The following is a 12399-nucleotide window of genomic DNA, read 5'->3' on the forward strand; positions in this document are numbered from 1 at the left end:
ACACACACACACACACACACACACACACACACATCTCTGAGTCTGTTGTGCCAGCACTTTGGACAGGTGCTATTTTGAGATTGAACTTGTGTCTGTGTTTATGAATTCCAAGCTTCAGTGGTTTTCATTTGAAGTCAGTCGTCTTCTGGAGAAAATGACCTTGACCCTGAGTTCTGAAATCTTTTTCCCTCTGTGATCATTTATTATTTGAGCTTGAGGTAGGTAAAATCTTCATGACTTCTAAATAACAGATCTTGTTTCTATCTGAATATGTAAACATAACGGTCCATAAAATTGAAATTGTTACACGGAAGTGAATCCTCTTTAACACAGGCCTTTGCAACAGGAGTGACTGTTGGATTTACGCTCTCCCTCACCCCTTGCAGACCTGACATAGTCCTGCAATAAATAAATGAGTCCCAGAGCCACAGCAATGGCTTTGGGTACCAGATTTACCTTTGCTCCCACCAGAGGAAAGCAAGCAAGGGTCCAGGTGTGGATTCTAGTCACGACGATACCTGAGTCAGGCAGAAGCCTGGAGTCAGACTCATTTGGGAAAAGGAGGAGAGGGCTCGCTGTGCTGCAGTCCTTACAAAAAACGGGACCAGTGCTCTGTTTCCCCAAGGCAGAAGCAGACGCTACAGAAACATTGCTGTTCTGTAGAAACGGGACTGCCGCTCAGTTCCCCCAGTTGAGTTGCAGGGCTCAGTTCAGGTGTCTTACTGGAAAACATGATACCTGCATCTATTTAGTGAGAGCAGCAAGTGCTCTCAACCACTGAGCTCTCTCTCTAGATCCTCTGCCTACTCTGGATCTAGAGAGTACTTTTCTACCTCAGGGAGGAAGTGGCAGTGATGTGTCTTACCCGGGATTGCTGGTGCTTGTGGTAGAATTCAGTCATGTTGAAGTCATCCAGTCATCCTGCATCTATTTAGTGTACAGGGCTTTGCAAGCTTATACCCCAGTTCTAGGTCTCTACTGTGGATACGAAGAAATGATAAATCATAAGGATTATCAGAGGGCAGGGTGGGAAGCTCATCTCCCTTTCTACATTGTTTGCCTGTACCACCACCTTCTTCTTCTTCTTCTTCTTCTTCTTCTTCCTCCTCCTCCTCCTCCTCCTCCTCCTCCTTCTCTCTGTCTTTCTCTGTGTGTGTGTCTCTCTCTCTCCCTCTCTCCTCCCCCCCCCCCGCCTCTCTCCCTCTGGCTGCACATCGTGTGTCTTCCATTCTCATCTTGCTGAACATATTCAAACACCAAAAAAGCATCGTATTTAACTTGTTTTTTCTTTTTGGCCTGTGCTAAATGTTTAATTGGCTTGATTCTCTAGTAAGAAAAAGCTTTCTCTTGGCTGTTGTAGAATGCAGGTCCTTTAAGCAACTTGGTCATATGGCCATCAGATCAGTTGTGCTTGCTTGTGACAGAGGGGGCTGGTGGTCTGTTGACAGCAGGCAGTGGGGAAGTCACCGGACCGACCTTCACAGAGTTTCCAGGCATCCCTCCCAGCCATTTATATGCAGTTCTGTCCTAGATCCTAACATATACAGGCTGGGGTTGGTGAATCAAAGAGGGGGTCCATTTATGTGGCTATGGGTAAAGACTTTGCAAAGCACCTGCTTTGGCGTCACCCGAGATCCTGCCAATAACCCCTCATGCACTGTGAGTAAGCCCAATAATCTTACTATTTCTCCAGTAAGTTGGAATCATACTTTGGTTTGTCGTTGAGACCTTGTGAAGAAATGCATGTTTGTATTTCCCCAGGGAAGGAGTAGTAGCTACAGCAATGGCAGTCACTAGTAATCCAAGTCTTTCTCCCTCAATCGTCTCCTTCCCCAATTCAGATTGAGTTCTTTGCTTGTAGACATGGACTTAAGTGTTTAAGGATTGATTCTCTACTTTCTGAGGAAGGGAAGATGCACCCATGGAGGGAGTCGGTGTGATTGCCTCGATGACATGGGAAAGGCAGATAGCTACAACTGTGGAGGCAGGGTAATGCTCTAGACCTGCTCTCCAGCCAGAGACAGACAGATAAGGTATGAAAGAGGAGAGAATCAGGGCCTGGCTGAGGAGGATCCCAGGGAGGGCAGTCTGAAGGACACAGTGGGGGGGGTTTCCTATTTGACCATCATAATGTTACTCCTGTCAGTCAGCCTCCCCCAGCCTAGTTAATTTAGCTCTTTCCTCATTATAAAAGGCAAAGAAACCTACTCCCTGCCAAGATCACTACAGCCCATCTCCCATGTGTCTGTATTGAGGTTGTCACTTCCTAGGGGACTTGAGAAGGGGCTTCACACCCAGCTATGAGATCAGTCTGACAAAGCTGCCACGTGGCAGCTCTTTAATAGAGAGCTAGGAAATCAGAGCAACACTTGTCTCACCCATCGGGCAAGCAGGCAGAACTGCTTGCACTAGTTTTTTAAAGAAGGATTTTATTTATGAGAATGTGTATGTGCACATGTGCATGATAACCTCCAGAGGCCAGAAGGGGGCGGCAGATCCCCTGGAGCTGGAGTTACAGGTGATTTTATAAGCTGCCTGACGTGGGTGCTGGGAACTGAACTTGGGTCCTCTGCAAGAGTAGCAAGTACTCTTAACCCTGAAGTTATCTCCCCCAGCTCCTGTTTTTTTGTTTTGTTTTTTGTTTTTTTGTTTTTTGTTTTTTTGTGACAGGGTTTCTCTGTGTAGCCCTGGCTACCCTGGAACTCACTCTGTAGACCAGGCTGGCCTCGAACTCAGAAATCCGCCTGCCTCTGCCTCCCAAGTGCTGGGATTAAAGGTGTGCACCACCACTGCCCGGCCCTGGTTGGGTTCTTAAGTGACACCTCTCCTCACCACGAATGAAGTAGTCGTCTGTGTGTCTTTGTGAGGGTCTCTGGTGATGGAGCGGCTACTAACTAGACAGGGCTGTCATATGCTTGCTGAGGGTCTGCTGCCAATCCATGTCTTCTGCTTCATTCCTTCTCGGAGGTAAGCTTTGTGCAGGCCTCAAGCAGGAGACGTTGTTTCCAAGATTCTCTCAGATTTGAACACACACACACACACACACACACACACACACCATTTATCCTCCCATCACAGCATTTATAAGCAAGAATCCTGGGTTTGGGCAAGTTTCCCTGACAGTGAGCCTCTGACGAGTCTCCCAGGCCCACACTGTGACATCTTAGATTAATTATATGCCGCCACACGCTTGCCACCACACACTTGCGTCTCCCGTCCCCACCTACCTGATGTTATTTTCACTTTCAGCCACTTTTTCAGGCACTCTTGGTGAACAAACTGCAGACTTCCCACACAGCCACAAGGCTCCAGGAGGGGGTTGGCTGGGGAACCCCCGGCTATCTGACAGATTCGACACAAGTCTCCCTCCTCCTCCTCCGAGTCCTCCTCCAGGAGACTAAACAGAAAACAAGGCCCCGTGACCAGGAGTCCCCACGTTTGTTGTTTCTACAAATACCGCTTCCCAGGGTGTGCATAGGAGAAGAGAGAAGGAACAATCCCCATGCCTTGTCTGCCTGGGCTTTTGGGGCTTGCCCACCGTTCCTTCTGACCCTGTAAGGATTTCTCTAGATGGAGTTATTGATCCTTGATTCGCACATTCTTATAATAGACTCCTGTGCTGCCTCGGCTAAGTGTGAGCTCAGTGGGAGGGACCAGCACCTCTAATACAAACGTAAGGAGAGAGGAGCATGAGACTCAGTGGGTGTTTGCCTAGCTTGTTCAAAGGTCATGGCTTCAATTCCCATCAGTACAAAAGGTGGGAGAGGGGGATGAAGGATTAGGCCTATAGCAAAGACTAAGCCCCTCTCTCTGCCTTCACCACCTTGAGGAAGCTGCCTGTGTGAGTTAGTAAACTCACAGGAGGTCATAGTCAGCTCCTGTGTTCAAGGCTGGCCCCTGACACCTTTGAATTATGTTCAGAAATGCAAACGAGAACAACAAAAATATCCCGTATCATTAGTTTCTATAGTGTATAAAATAAGAATATAAAAATACTAGAAGAAAATAATTATGAACATTTGAGTGGTCTTTGCGTGGCAGCAAATGCAAAAGCTGTAAGGTATGATCAGGTTCAGATGGAGCTAACTTTAAATTTTCTGTTTACATGTGCACATATATGGGGTGCATGTGCGTGTGCATGTGCGTGTGCGTATGTGTGCATATGCACACGGAGACTGGGTGTTTTCCTCCGTTGGGCTCTATCTTATCATTGTTTTTTTTCCCAAGACAGGATCTCTCTGTGTAACTTGGCTGGCCTGGATCTTGATACATAAACTAGTTGGGTCGCAAACTCACGGAGATTGGCCTACATCTATCTCCTGAGTGATGGGATTAGATGCATGTGCCACCATGCCATGTTGTCCTATCTGTTTCACCTTAGTTTTTAAGACAAGGTCTCTTACTGAACCAGGAGCTTACCAATTGGCTAGACTGGCTGGCTAGAAAATCGCAGGGAGTCTCCTGTCCTTGCCTAGAGTTTTATGTAGATGCTGGAGATCCAATCTTAGACCCTCTTAAGATCATAGTAAGCACTGTATGAACTAATCTATCTCCCAGCACCTAGAAATTCCTTAAAAAGCAATTTTACAATGCACATTATGAACCTTGGGCATGCATGCTCCTTTGATCACAGGTGTGCTTCTGGAAGCTGTTCTAGGTAAAGCAAGTGCGGTTATGCTCCAAAAGGAGACACATCGGCAGGCAATGAATGTTTAACATAAAACCAGCCATCCTTAACAAATTGATATAATACTGTAAGACTTACAACAGCATTAAAAATACAAGGTTTGGAATGAGAGGAATGGAAATGTTATTCACAGTCAAAACTATTTTCTACATAGGAAATCCAAATAATCTACAGACAAAGTACTGTACCCACATAATAAGAGAGTTTAACAAAGCACAGAGAAAATAAAAATTATAGTCAATTGCATTTCTGTACACGAGCCACAAAGAGTTAGAATTGAAAATACCATTTCAATAGCAAACAACAGCAAATAAAGAACTAGAGATGAAGCAAAGGGCTTTTGTAAAGAACATGACCGATACCCATAAAAACACAAGAGCAGAGCAAAGCCATGAAAACCAAGAACCAGGTTTCTCAGTTGTCAGCATTGCTGGACCAGCACATAGGTTCAATGTAATTCCAGTGAAACAGTCCTAGACAGTAGACTCTTAAGTGTGGAGTCAAGGATGCTCTAAAGAACATGGGGAGGAAGGATGTGGCAGGTGTTAGGTTGCTATGACACCAGATCAGGAAAGGCAAAGGAGACCAATGGAGCAGAACAGACTCTGGGTTTTCCCAGCATCTTTAGAGCGTAGGGTGCATGATGCCGGTGGCTGTGTGGACCAGCAGGGACAATCTCAGTATGACACGTCACAAGGTGAAAAAACTCCACAGAAAGCCCAACATTTGGGAGGCAGAGGCTAGCAGATCCCTTATGACTTTGAGTTCCAGGCCAGCCAGGGTTTCTGGCCCTGCTATGTCAAAATAAATAAATCTTTATTTATAAACATTTCCTAAAATTGACATTTTTGACATGATATTAAGCTTTGTTATATACAGAGAAAGGGAGCAGACGATAAAACAAATACTCAATGAAAGACAGATGTTTAATTCAGAGATCCATGTCAAGAAGCACTTGCATTTTAAAAGGAATGATTTTGTGTTCAAAGACATCACTTTGGGTCAGACATCTGACCAGTATATCTGTCTGAAGCTACATTTGGGGTTTGGTGGTGATGGGTGTGTAAGATGGGGGTTGGTGGTGATGGGTGTGTAAGATCTCTTGGTCTTAATCATAGATGGTTTTCTTATAGCTTGTTTAACCATGAAAAGAAAAGAAAGCTCTAGACACAAAGAACTAGAAAGCTCTTAGCAGGGTAGGTGTGAAGTCATCTGTGATCCCAGAACTTGAGAGGGGGACGGGGTTGGGGGGAGAAGCTGTGGCTAGCTAGACTAGCTGAAACCGGAGGGCTCTGGTTCGATGAGAGAACCAGCCTCAATAAACAGAGTGGAGAGTGATGGAAGAATTCACCTGATGTCATGTTCAGGCCTCTGCATAGTCACACATGGACATGCAGTTAAGCACATATACACACAGAGGCACACAGGCACACATGCGCGCACACACATGCACACACATACACAAAGAGAAGCAAGCTCTTCTTTCTGAAGAGGATTGTGTATGCAATCTGTTTTATTTCTCTCTTCTTTTTCCATTTTCAACTCATTATGGTGAAATGTTCCTGCTTGCCAGTGGACATCAATAGGGTAATTAATGGCCCAGAGGGGCTGTGCTGACGTGTACAAAGAGAATTGATTCATGCTCCAAGAATCAATTTCCAAATCCTTAAGCCAAGATTTGGGCACAGTAAACACCCTATCATAAAAGAGATGGTAGAATTCTGACAGTGTTTAATGAAGGCTTTAGAAAGTATCCAGTTTCAGACCTGTGAAATATCCCAAATTCACCTCAGGAGGAAGGAAAGATCAAAGAAAAGGGCAACTCAAGAAAGGATCTTGTTTTCCTCCCTCATGCATGAGAGCGAGCACACTTAACATGGAGGCAGTTGGCTATTCCAGCCCTGCCCTTCAGAGAACTGGGGTAACTATGGTAACTGTTTGGAAGATTTAAATTCTAGAACTGTTGGTTGGATTTGCAGGAAGTCTCGAGAGAGAAGAGAGAGAGCTGTGAACTTCAAGAGCTGAATGGTTCCTTCTCTGGGGAGTTAGCAACCTTTTCAGAAAATAAAATAAAATAAATTCCCAGCTAATTGCTGGGGAGAAGGAGGAGCCCTGTGCCACCAGGCAGCCTTGGGTTCCTGGAAATGTGGCTTTTATTATTTATTTAAAAATATTCTCTCCCTCCATGTCCTCTTCTCTCTTCTCTCTCTCTCTCTCTCTCTCTCTGTGTGTGTGTGTGTGTGTGTGTGTGTATGTGTGTGTGTGTTTGATAGTGGAGGTCAGAGGGCACTTGAGGAGAATGCATTCTCTCCCACTGTGAGGGTCTTGGGGATGGAACTCAGCTCCTAAGACCGATACTTTACCCACTGAACCATGTGCTGGCCCTTGCCTTTCTTAAGTATTCAAGGAAAAAGATACTTTGAAGGATATATGGATGAAACTGAGTGGGATTGCCAAATTCTTCTTTGTATATACGCATCTTTTAAGGGTAAGAAAATAGGGACAATCTTCTCAAAATATTCAATCTCATTAACATGTCAGAGAAGAACATAGCTGTGATTTAAAGTTCCCACATTTCTCTAATAAAAACAATGGTTATCTCAGCACGGGGGTTGGGGTAGGGGTGGGATGGGGGAGTGTATAGCTACAACAAATCCTTACCTTTCTTGTAACTTCCTGAGTTTCTCAGGGTCTGCCTTTATTTCTGTGGCCTTTTGATCCATGACACCAGAGACTCTAACGCTGGTCCCATTATCATTTTGATTTGCAAAATCAGACACCGCAAAGAAAGTAAAAGGTATATTTTCTTGCAGGGACCCGGGCATGTAGAAATGGCCTTGTAAATGTCTTCTTGTAGGAGAGCTGGCAGAATCCCCTACGGCCACGCTGCTTTGTGGGCTTGGTAGATCTGCCAGTAGTGAAGGCTCCTGAGCTTGACTAGTTGAAGCCATCCCCTCTGCTCCCTGGGCGTCAGCACTGTGGCTTTCAGCAGTGGCCAATGGATTTCTATTTCTGATAGGTGAGAGTGGCCGGCGTACATTGAACCTTAGGTTGTCCTCCAAGTCTGAACTTGGGACTAGGATAGAGGACACAGACAAGCTAGCCGGGATGTCCTCTATCAGAGCAGAGTGGAGCAGTGACCCGTGGGCACTGTAAGATGGAGTCATGGATGATCTTGGACCTGCGGGTCTCCCAGAAAGTAAGCAGTCGAATGAGTTCCGAGAACCACTTAAGTAATGTTGCCAGTCTCTCTCGTGATTGTGAAGAGCGGACCTGTCTTCCACGGCACAACCGCTGGGCACATCTTCCGCACTGACTTGGATGGCACCATCAGATTTGGCGTCCCCTGGAACAGGGGTCTTCTCATCTTGGTCCCCACTGGGGTTCTCTTTAGCCAGCTCCCTGGGTAGCCTGGTCTCTTGGAGTATTCTTTGTCCAGGAGAAGGCTGCTTTGTTGCTGGCTCTGTGGCACTGACTTTTCTTGGAGATCCAGGGTTGGGCTCACTCCATCTTAGAGAATTTCCTCTGAGATTTTCAGCATTTTCTTCCACATTTCTATTTTGAGCGGGTGGTGTCCCGAGAAACCGACTCCTTTTATAGCTGGGGGGAGAGCGCATCCCAGCCGCCAGGAGCTCTTCCTCCATGTGAGTCTCCTCTTCCGTGTCATAGTTCTCTTGTTCATTATTTAGTGATAATGCAGAATAAAAATCTTCGTCGTGGAACCTAAATGGTGCCCTTCTTGGTCCTACCACGGTGGCGGGGAGGAATGGAGGTCCCAAGGACTCATTCAGCACTTGAGAACCATTCATTGGGTGGAAGGTCTGTGAAAGGGTGGCGTGGGGCTCGTTCTGGGGCCGAGCACTCGAGTCTCCTTTTTTCTGTCTCTCCAGGGGTTTCCCAGGGGTTCTCATGAGTTGTGAGGATGAGGATAAGTTTCTTCTCTCTCGAGCTGGCCTCTTTAGCTTAGTCTCATTTGCACACAGCAGGCTTTCTTGTTGGACAACCGGGTCTGTGTTGAGAGAAGACAAATTCTGTTAAAAGCACTCACGGGAGAAAGCCCTTCTCTGCCAAGCATGATAGTCTTCCAAAGGCAACAACAAGAAAAAAGCCCCAGAGAAAGAAGAAACTTCATGCAGGCCTAGGCAAGGAGGTGCCAGAGGCATGGAGGGAAGCCTCATGGTAGGTTTCTCTTGACTGCCTCTGGATTCTTTGTGAGGTTCACACCTGCAGCACTCACCTGTGAGTTCAAATGTGTGTGGGTTCACACCTGTGGCCCTCCCGCCTGTGAGTCTGCATGTGTATAGGTTTACACCTGTGGGCCTCACACTTGGGAGTTCACATTTAGGTGGGTGGGTTCACACCCGTGGCCCTCCTCACACTGGTTCTGGAGAAGGGGTAACCACGAAGTCACAGATTCTTTCTGCAGGATTCAGCTCTAGGCCAGCTCAGCCAAGGATGGCTGAACCTCTCTGTATTCAGCACACAGAAAGGCAGCAATGCGGAGTGACTGACTATACAAAACCAACCAGTCCTTTCTCATCCAAATCCATCCCAGATATATCGATGACATCCCTACTTCACTCACTGCTTTTCAAAATCTCGACAAAAGTACAATTTTGTTTTGATAGACTGGGAAGAAGGCTCTAGAAGCTAGTGCCCAGGTACACGCTGATTGTGATGAAGTTTGCTACTTAGAGTAAATGAAAGTTATAGAATCTTGCATGAAAGTGTGATCTTTGTCATTTGCCTCTAGTAAATGAACAACATCTGGCTGCCTCAGAATGTCCACCTTGGGGTTCTAAGGTGGAGGAGACAGAGAAGGGACTGGTCAAGTGGCCAATGAGCCAGAGTTGTTATCAGTGAAATCGCTTATTCAAGACTTAACTTTGTAGGGCTGAGGGCTGAGGGGATGGGCTCAGTCAGTAGAGTTTGTACCTGAGACCTGAGCAGAATGACAAGAACTCATGTCAAGATGCCAGGGGTGGGGGGGTGGGGTGTCAGGGTGGGGGTGAGGGTGGGGGTGAGGGTGGGGGTAGGGGTGGCACACACACTAATCCCAGACCTGGGGAGGAGCAGACAGGAGGATTCATCCCTGAGGCTCAATGGCCAGCCAGGCTAGCCTAACTGGTAAGCTTCGGACCATTGGGAGACCCTGTGTCTCAAGGAAGGTGGGTGATGTTCCCAACAGTAGCACCCAACCTTGTCCTCTGGCCTACACACACACACACACACACACACACACACACACACACACACACACGCACGCTCCTGCATACAGGCAAACACATATACATTAAAAAAATTTTGCGATGTGCAAATAATAAGCACTTCTTACCAGGTAGTCACACTGATCAGTTAAACCACCCCAGCCAGTTCATCCAGGAAAGCCTTGCAGCCCTGTGAGCTAGATACTGTAGTCACATCTTCTCAGGGAAGGTACTGAGATTAAGGGAAGGTCACATGACTTGCCCAAGGTCAGAGTCCTAGTAAGTGAAGTAAGTAAGTAGTGAGCATTTGAGCGAAGGCTTGCTAGGGCTTTTGTTCTTTGCCAACACCATGGTCAATGCCTTAAAAACTTCCACAGGCTTTGCAATTTTTCTCACCATTGAGATCTACTTGGATGTGTGCATGTGGTAAGGGCTTTCACCCCATGTGGGTAAAAAAATTGAAAGTGCTTCTGTGATTCCCTTCTTCTTATTCCCTACTGACATGGCCAACCCCCTCTGTGCTCCTCTCTGCTCTTCTGCAGATCTGATGAAGCTCTGCTGTCCTTATCGCTTGGTTCGCCTGTCGTGGACAGGATGCCATGGGGCCCCAAAGGTTCTTGATAACAGCTCTGCTGGGGGAAATGCAAATCCACTGAGCAGCCGGCTCGGCTGGGGCCAAGTCAATACTGCTTTTAATTGAGGTGCCTTGCAGGGGTCCACAGCTCTGCTTTCTAAAGTCCTAACAGTCTCTAAGCTTCTTTTATTGTTAGCTGCATGGGACACTCAGCGGCACAGTTCGAATCTTTACTCATCAGCACTTCCAGAAATCAGTTAAACTGTCCTACTGAGCCCCTCATGAGGTTTATAAACCCCCAAAGAGATGTGACAACAATTCAAGGACACTTTGAGCATTCGGCTGTCTGAGCTTGGATAGCTAAACCAGTTGGGCACTGAGCTAGCTGATCCATGTTTGGGGAACCAGTGCTCTGTGATATAACCAGTTGAATTCTGGTGTGTGTGTGTGTGTGTGTGTGTGTGTGTGTGTGTGTGTGTGTGTGTAGGAGGAGTCTCTCCCTTGGCCTGGAGGTTAGATGGTCAGGGAGCTTTAGGGATCTGCCTGTCATGGGCTCCCCAGCCCTGGGATTTAAAGTGTGTGTGTGTGTGTGTGTTTGTGTCCCTCTCCCACATGTTATTGGGATTGAACTCGGGTGCTCACACTTTCCAGCTGCCCGCCCCCATCCCCTTAAGTTTTAAAGAAGTGATGTGACATGAAGTCAAAGTATAGGATCTTTTTGATCATTTCACAATTTGAATTTGAAAAGGGACCTCCAAAATTAGTAAACAATGTTGTGAACCTTCTCTCCTCTCTGAACACACCCATCCATAACATGGCTGAAGAGGAGTTGCCCTGGAGCCAACAGCTCAGCCTTCCGTTGAGAGAGATGAGAGACTCGGCTGGGCGGCTTCTGAAATACAGGATGCTGGGAACTCAGAACCCTGAGGTCATTTCATGGGAGCTGTCATGGTGTGACTCTGGCCTCTGGGGCAGAAGTCTCAGCTGTGTGCTGTGCTCCAGAGGCTTCCTCAGACAAGCTGGGGAATGTGTCACCACTATTTCTGGTCATTTTTAAAATTCAAAGTTGCCTGTAACGTGTGTGTGTGTGTGTGTGTGTGTGTGTGTGTGTGTGAAAGTGGGAGCAGATTTCAGTAGCTGTGGGCTGGGAATAAATACTTGATTGGTATGCCAGGGATGTGCTATTCATAGCCCTGCCTTGGCCCCAGCTGTGGGTTGAGTGCCTGCTGCTGCCTCCAGGAGGTCCCGGCTCACTGAGGAGAGACTGGAACGAGTATCATCTGGCCTTAGGACTATGCCTTTGGTCTTGGGCTTCCTCACGAACTTCACCAGCACTGCCCTGGATTCTAACAATATATCCTCCTGCCCCGTTTTGGCTATAAATGTGTCTGTGACCCTTGGAGAGAACACAGGAGCTGTCGAAGATTAAATGGTCACAGGCTCCCATCACCGAGAGCTCAGCTGGACACCGCCCAGGTGCTGGACTTCAAGGGTGAGCGGAAAACTCTGAACCCCCAGGTTATATTCACCCTGAAATAGTGCTGTGGCTCAGAGTTTGCATGTTGAGCAAAGTACCACAGGCCTCAAACCCCTTTTTGTGTCTTCTTCCCATACCTACCTGCTCCCTGAAGACATGTGAGCTTGCAACCCTTATCTAGAGGCATTGTTAAAAACAAAAACAAAAAAGCACAGCCTATACTCTGCTTTCTTTCCTTAAGTATTTCGTTGCTGTTACTTTTCAAGAATACTGTCATAAATGTAGTTTAAGGGTACACTGTATGAATATGTCTTCAACTTTTCTTTGACTGCTGTGTATGTGTATGTGCTGGCTGTTGTGCATGTGTGTGTGTGTGCATGTGTGTATGTGTGTGTGTGTGTACCTATGTCTATATCATCTGTCTTTGTGGGTGTGTGGGTGTGGGTGCGTGTGC

At 46.8% G+C, this 12399-nt stretch overlaps 1 protein-coding gene across 2 annotated transcripts in view; it reads right to left on the reverse strand.

Moving 5' to 3' along the window:
• The window catches only part of March10 (membrane associated ring-CH-type finger 10), an 89487-nt gene that overhangs the window by 20119 nt on the left and 56969 nt on the right, over positions 1-12399 (reverse strand). For both annotated transcript variants that reach the window (XM_028780676.1, XM_028780675.1), the window contains 2 exons: positions 7349-8696; positions 3228-3397 (listed from right to left, as the gene is read on the reverse strand). In XM_028780676.1, coding sequence (XP_028636509.1) covers positions 3228-3397; positions 7349-8696 — 1518 coding nt within the window. The remainder of the gene's footprint in view (positions 1-3227; positions 3398-7348; positions 8697-12399) is intronic.

The sequence above is a fragment of the Grammomys surdaster genome, unplaced genomic scaffold (genome assembly GCF_004785775.1).
Source record: "Grammomys surdaster isolate TR1022 unplaced genomic scaffold, NIH_TR_1.0 371, whole genome shotgun sequence".
Classification (NCBI taxonomy): domain Eukaryota; kingdom Metazoa; phylum Chordata; class Mammalia; order Rodentia; family Muridae; genus Grammomys; species Grammomys surdaster.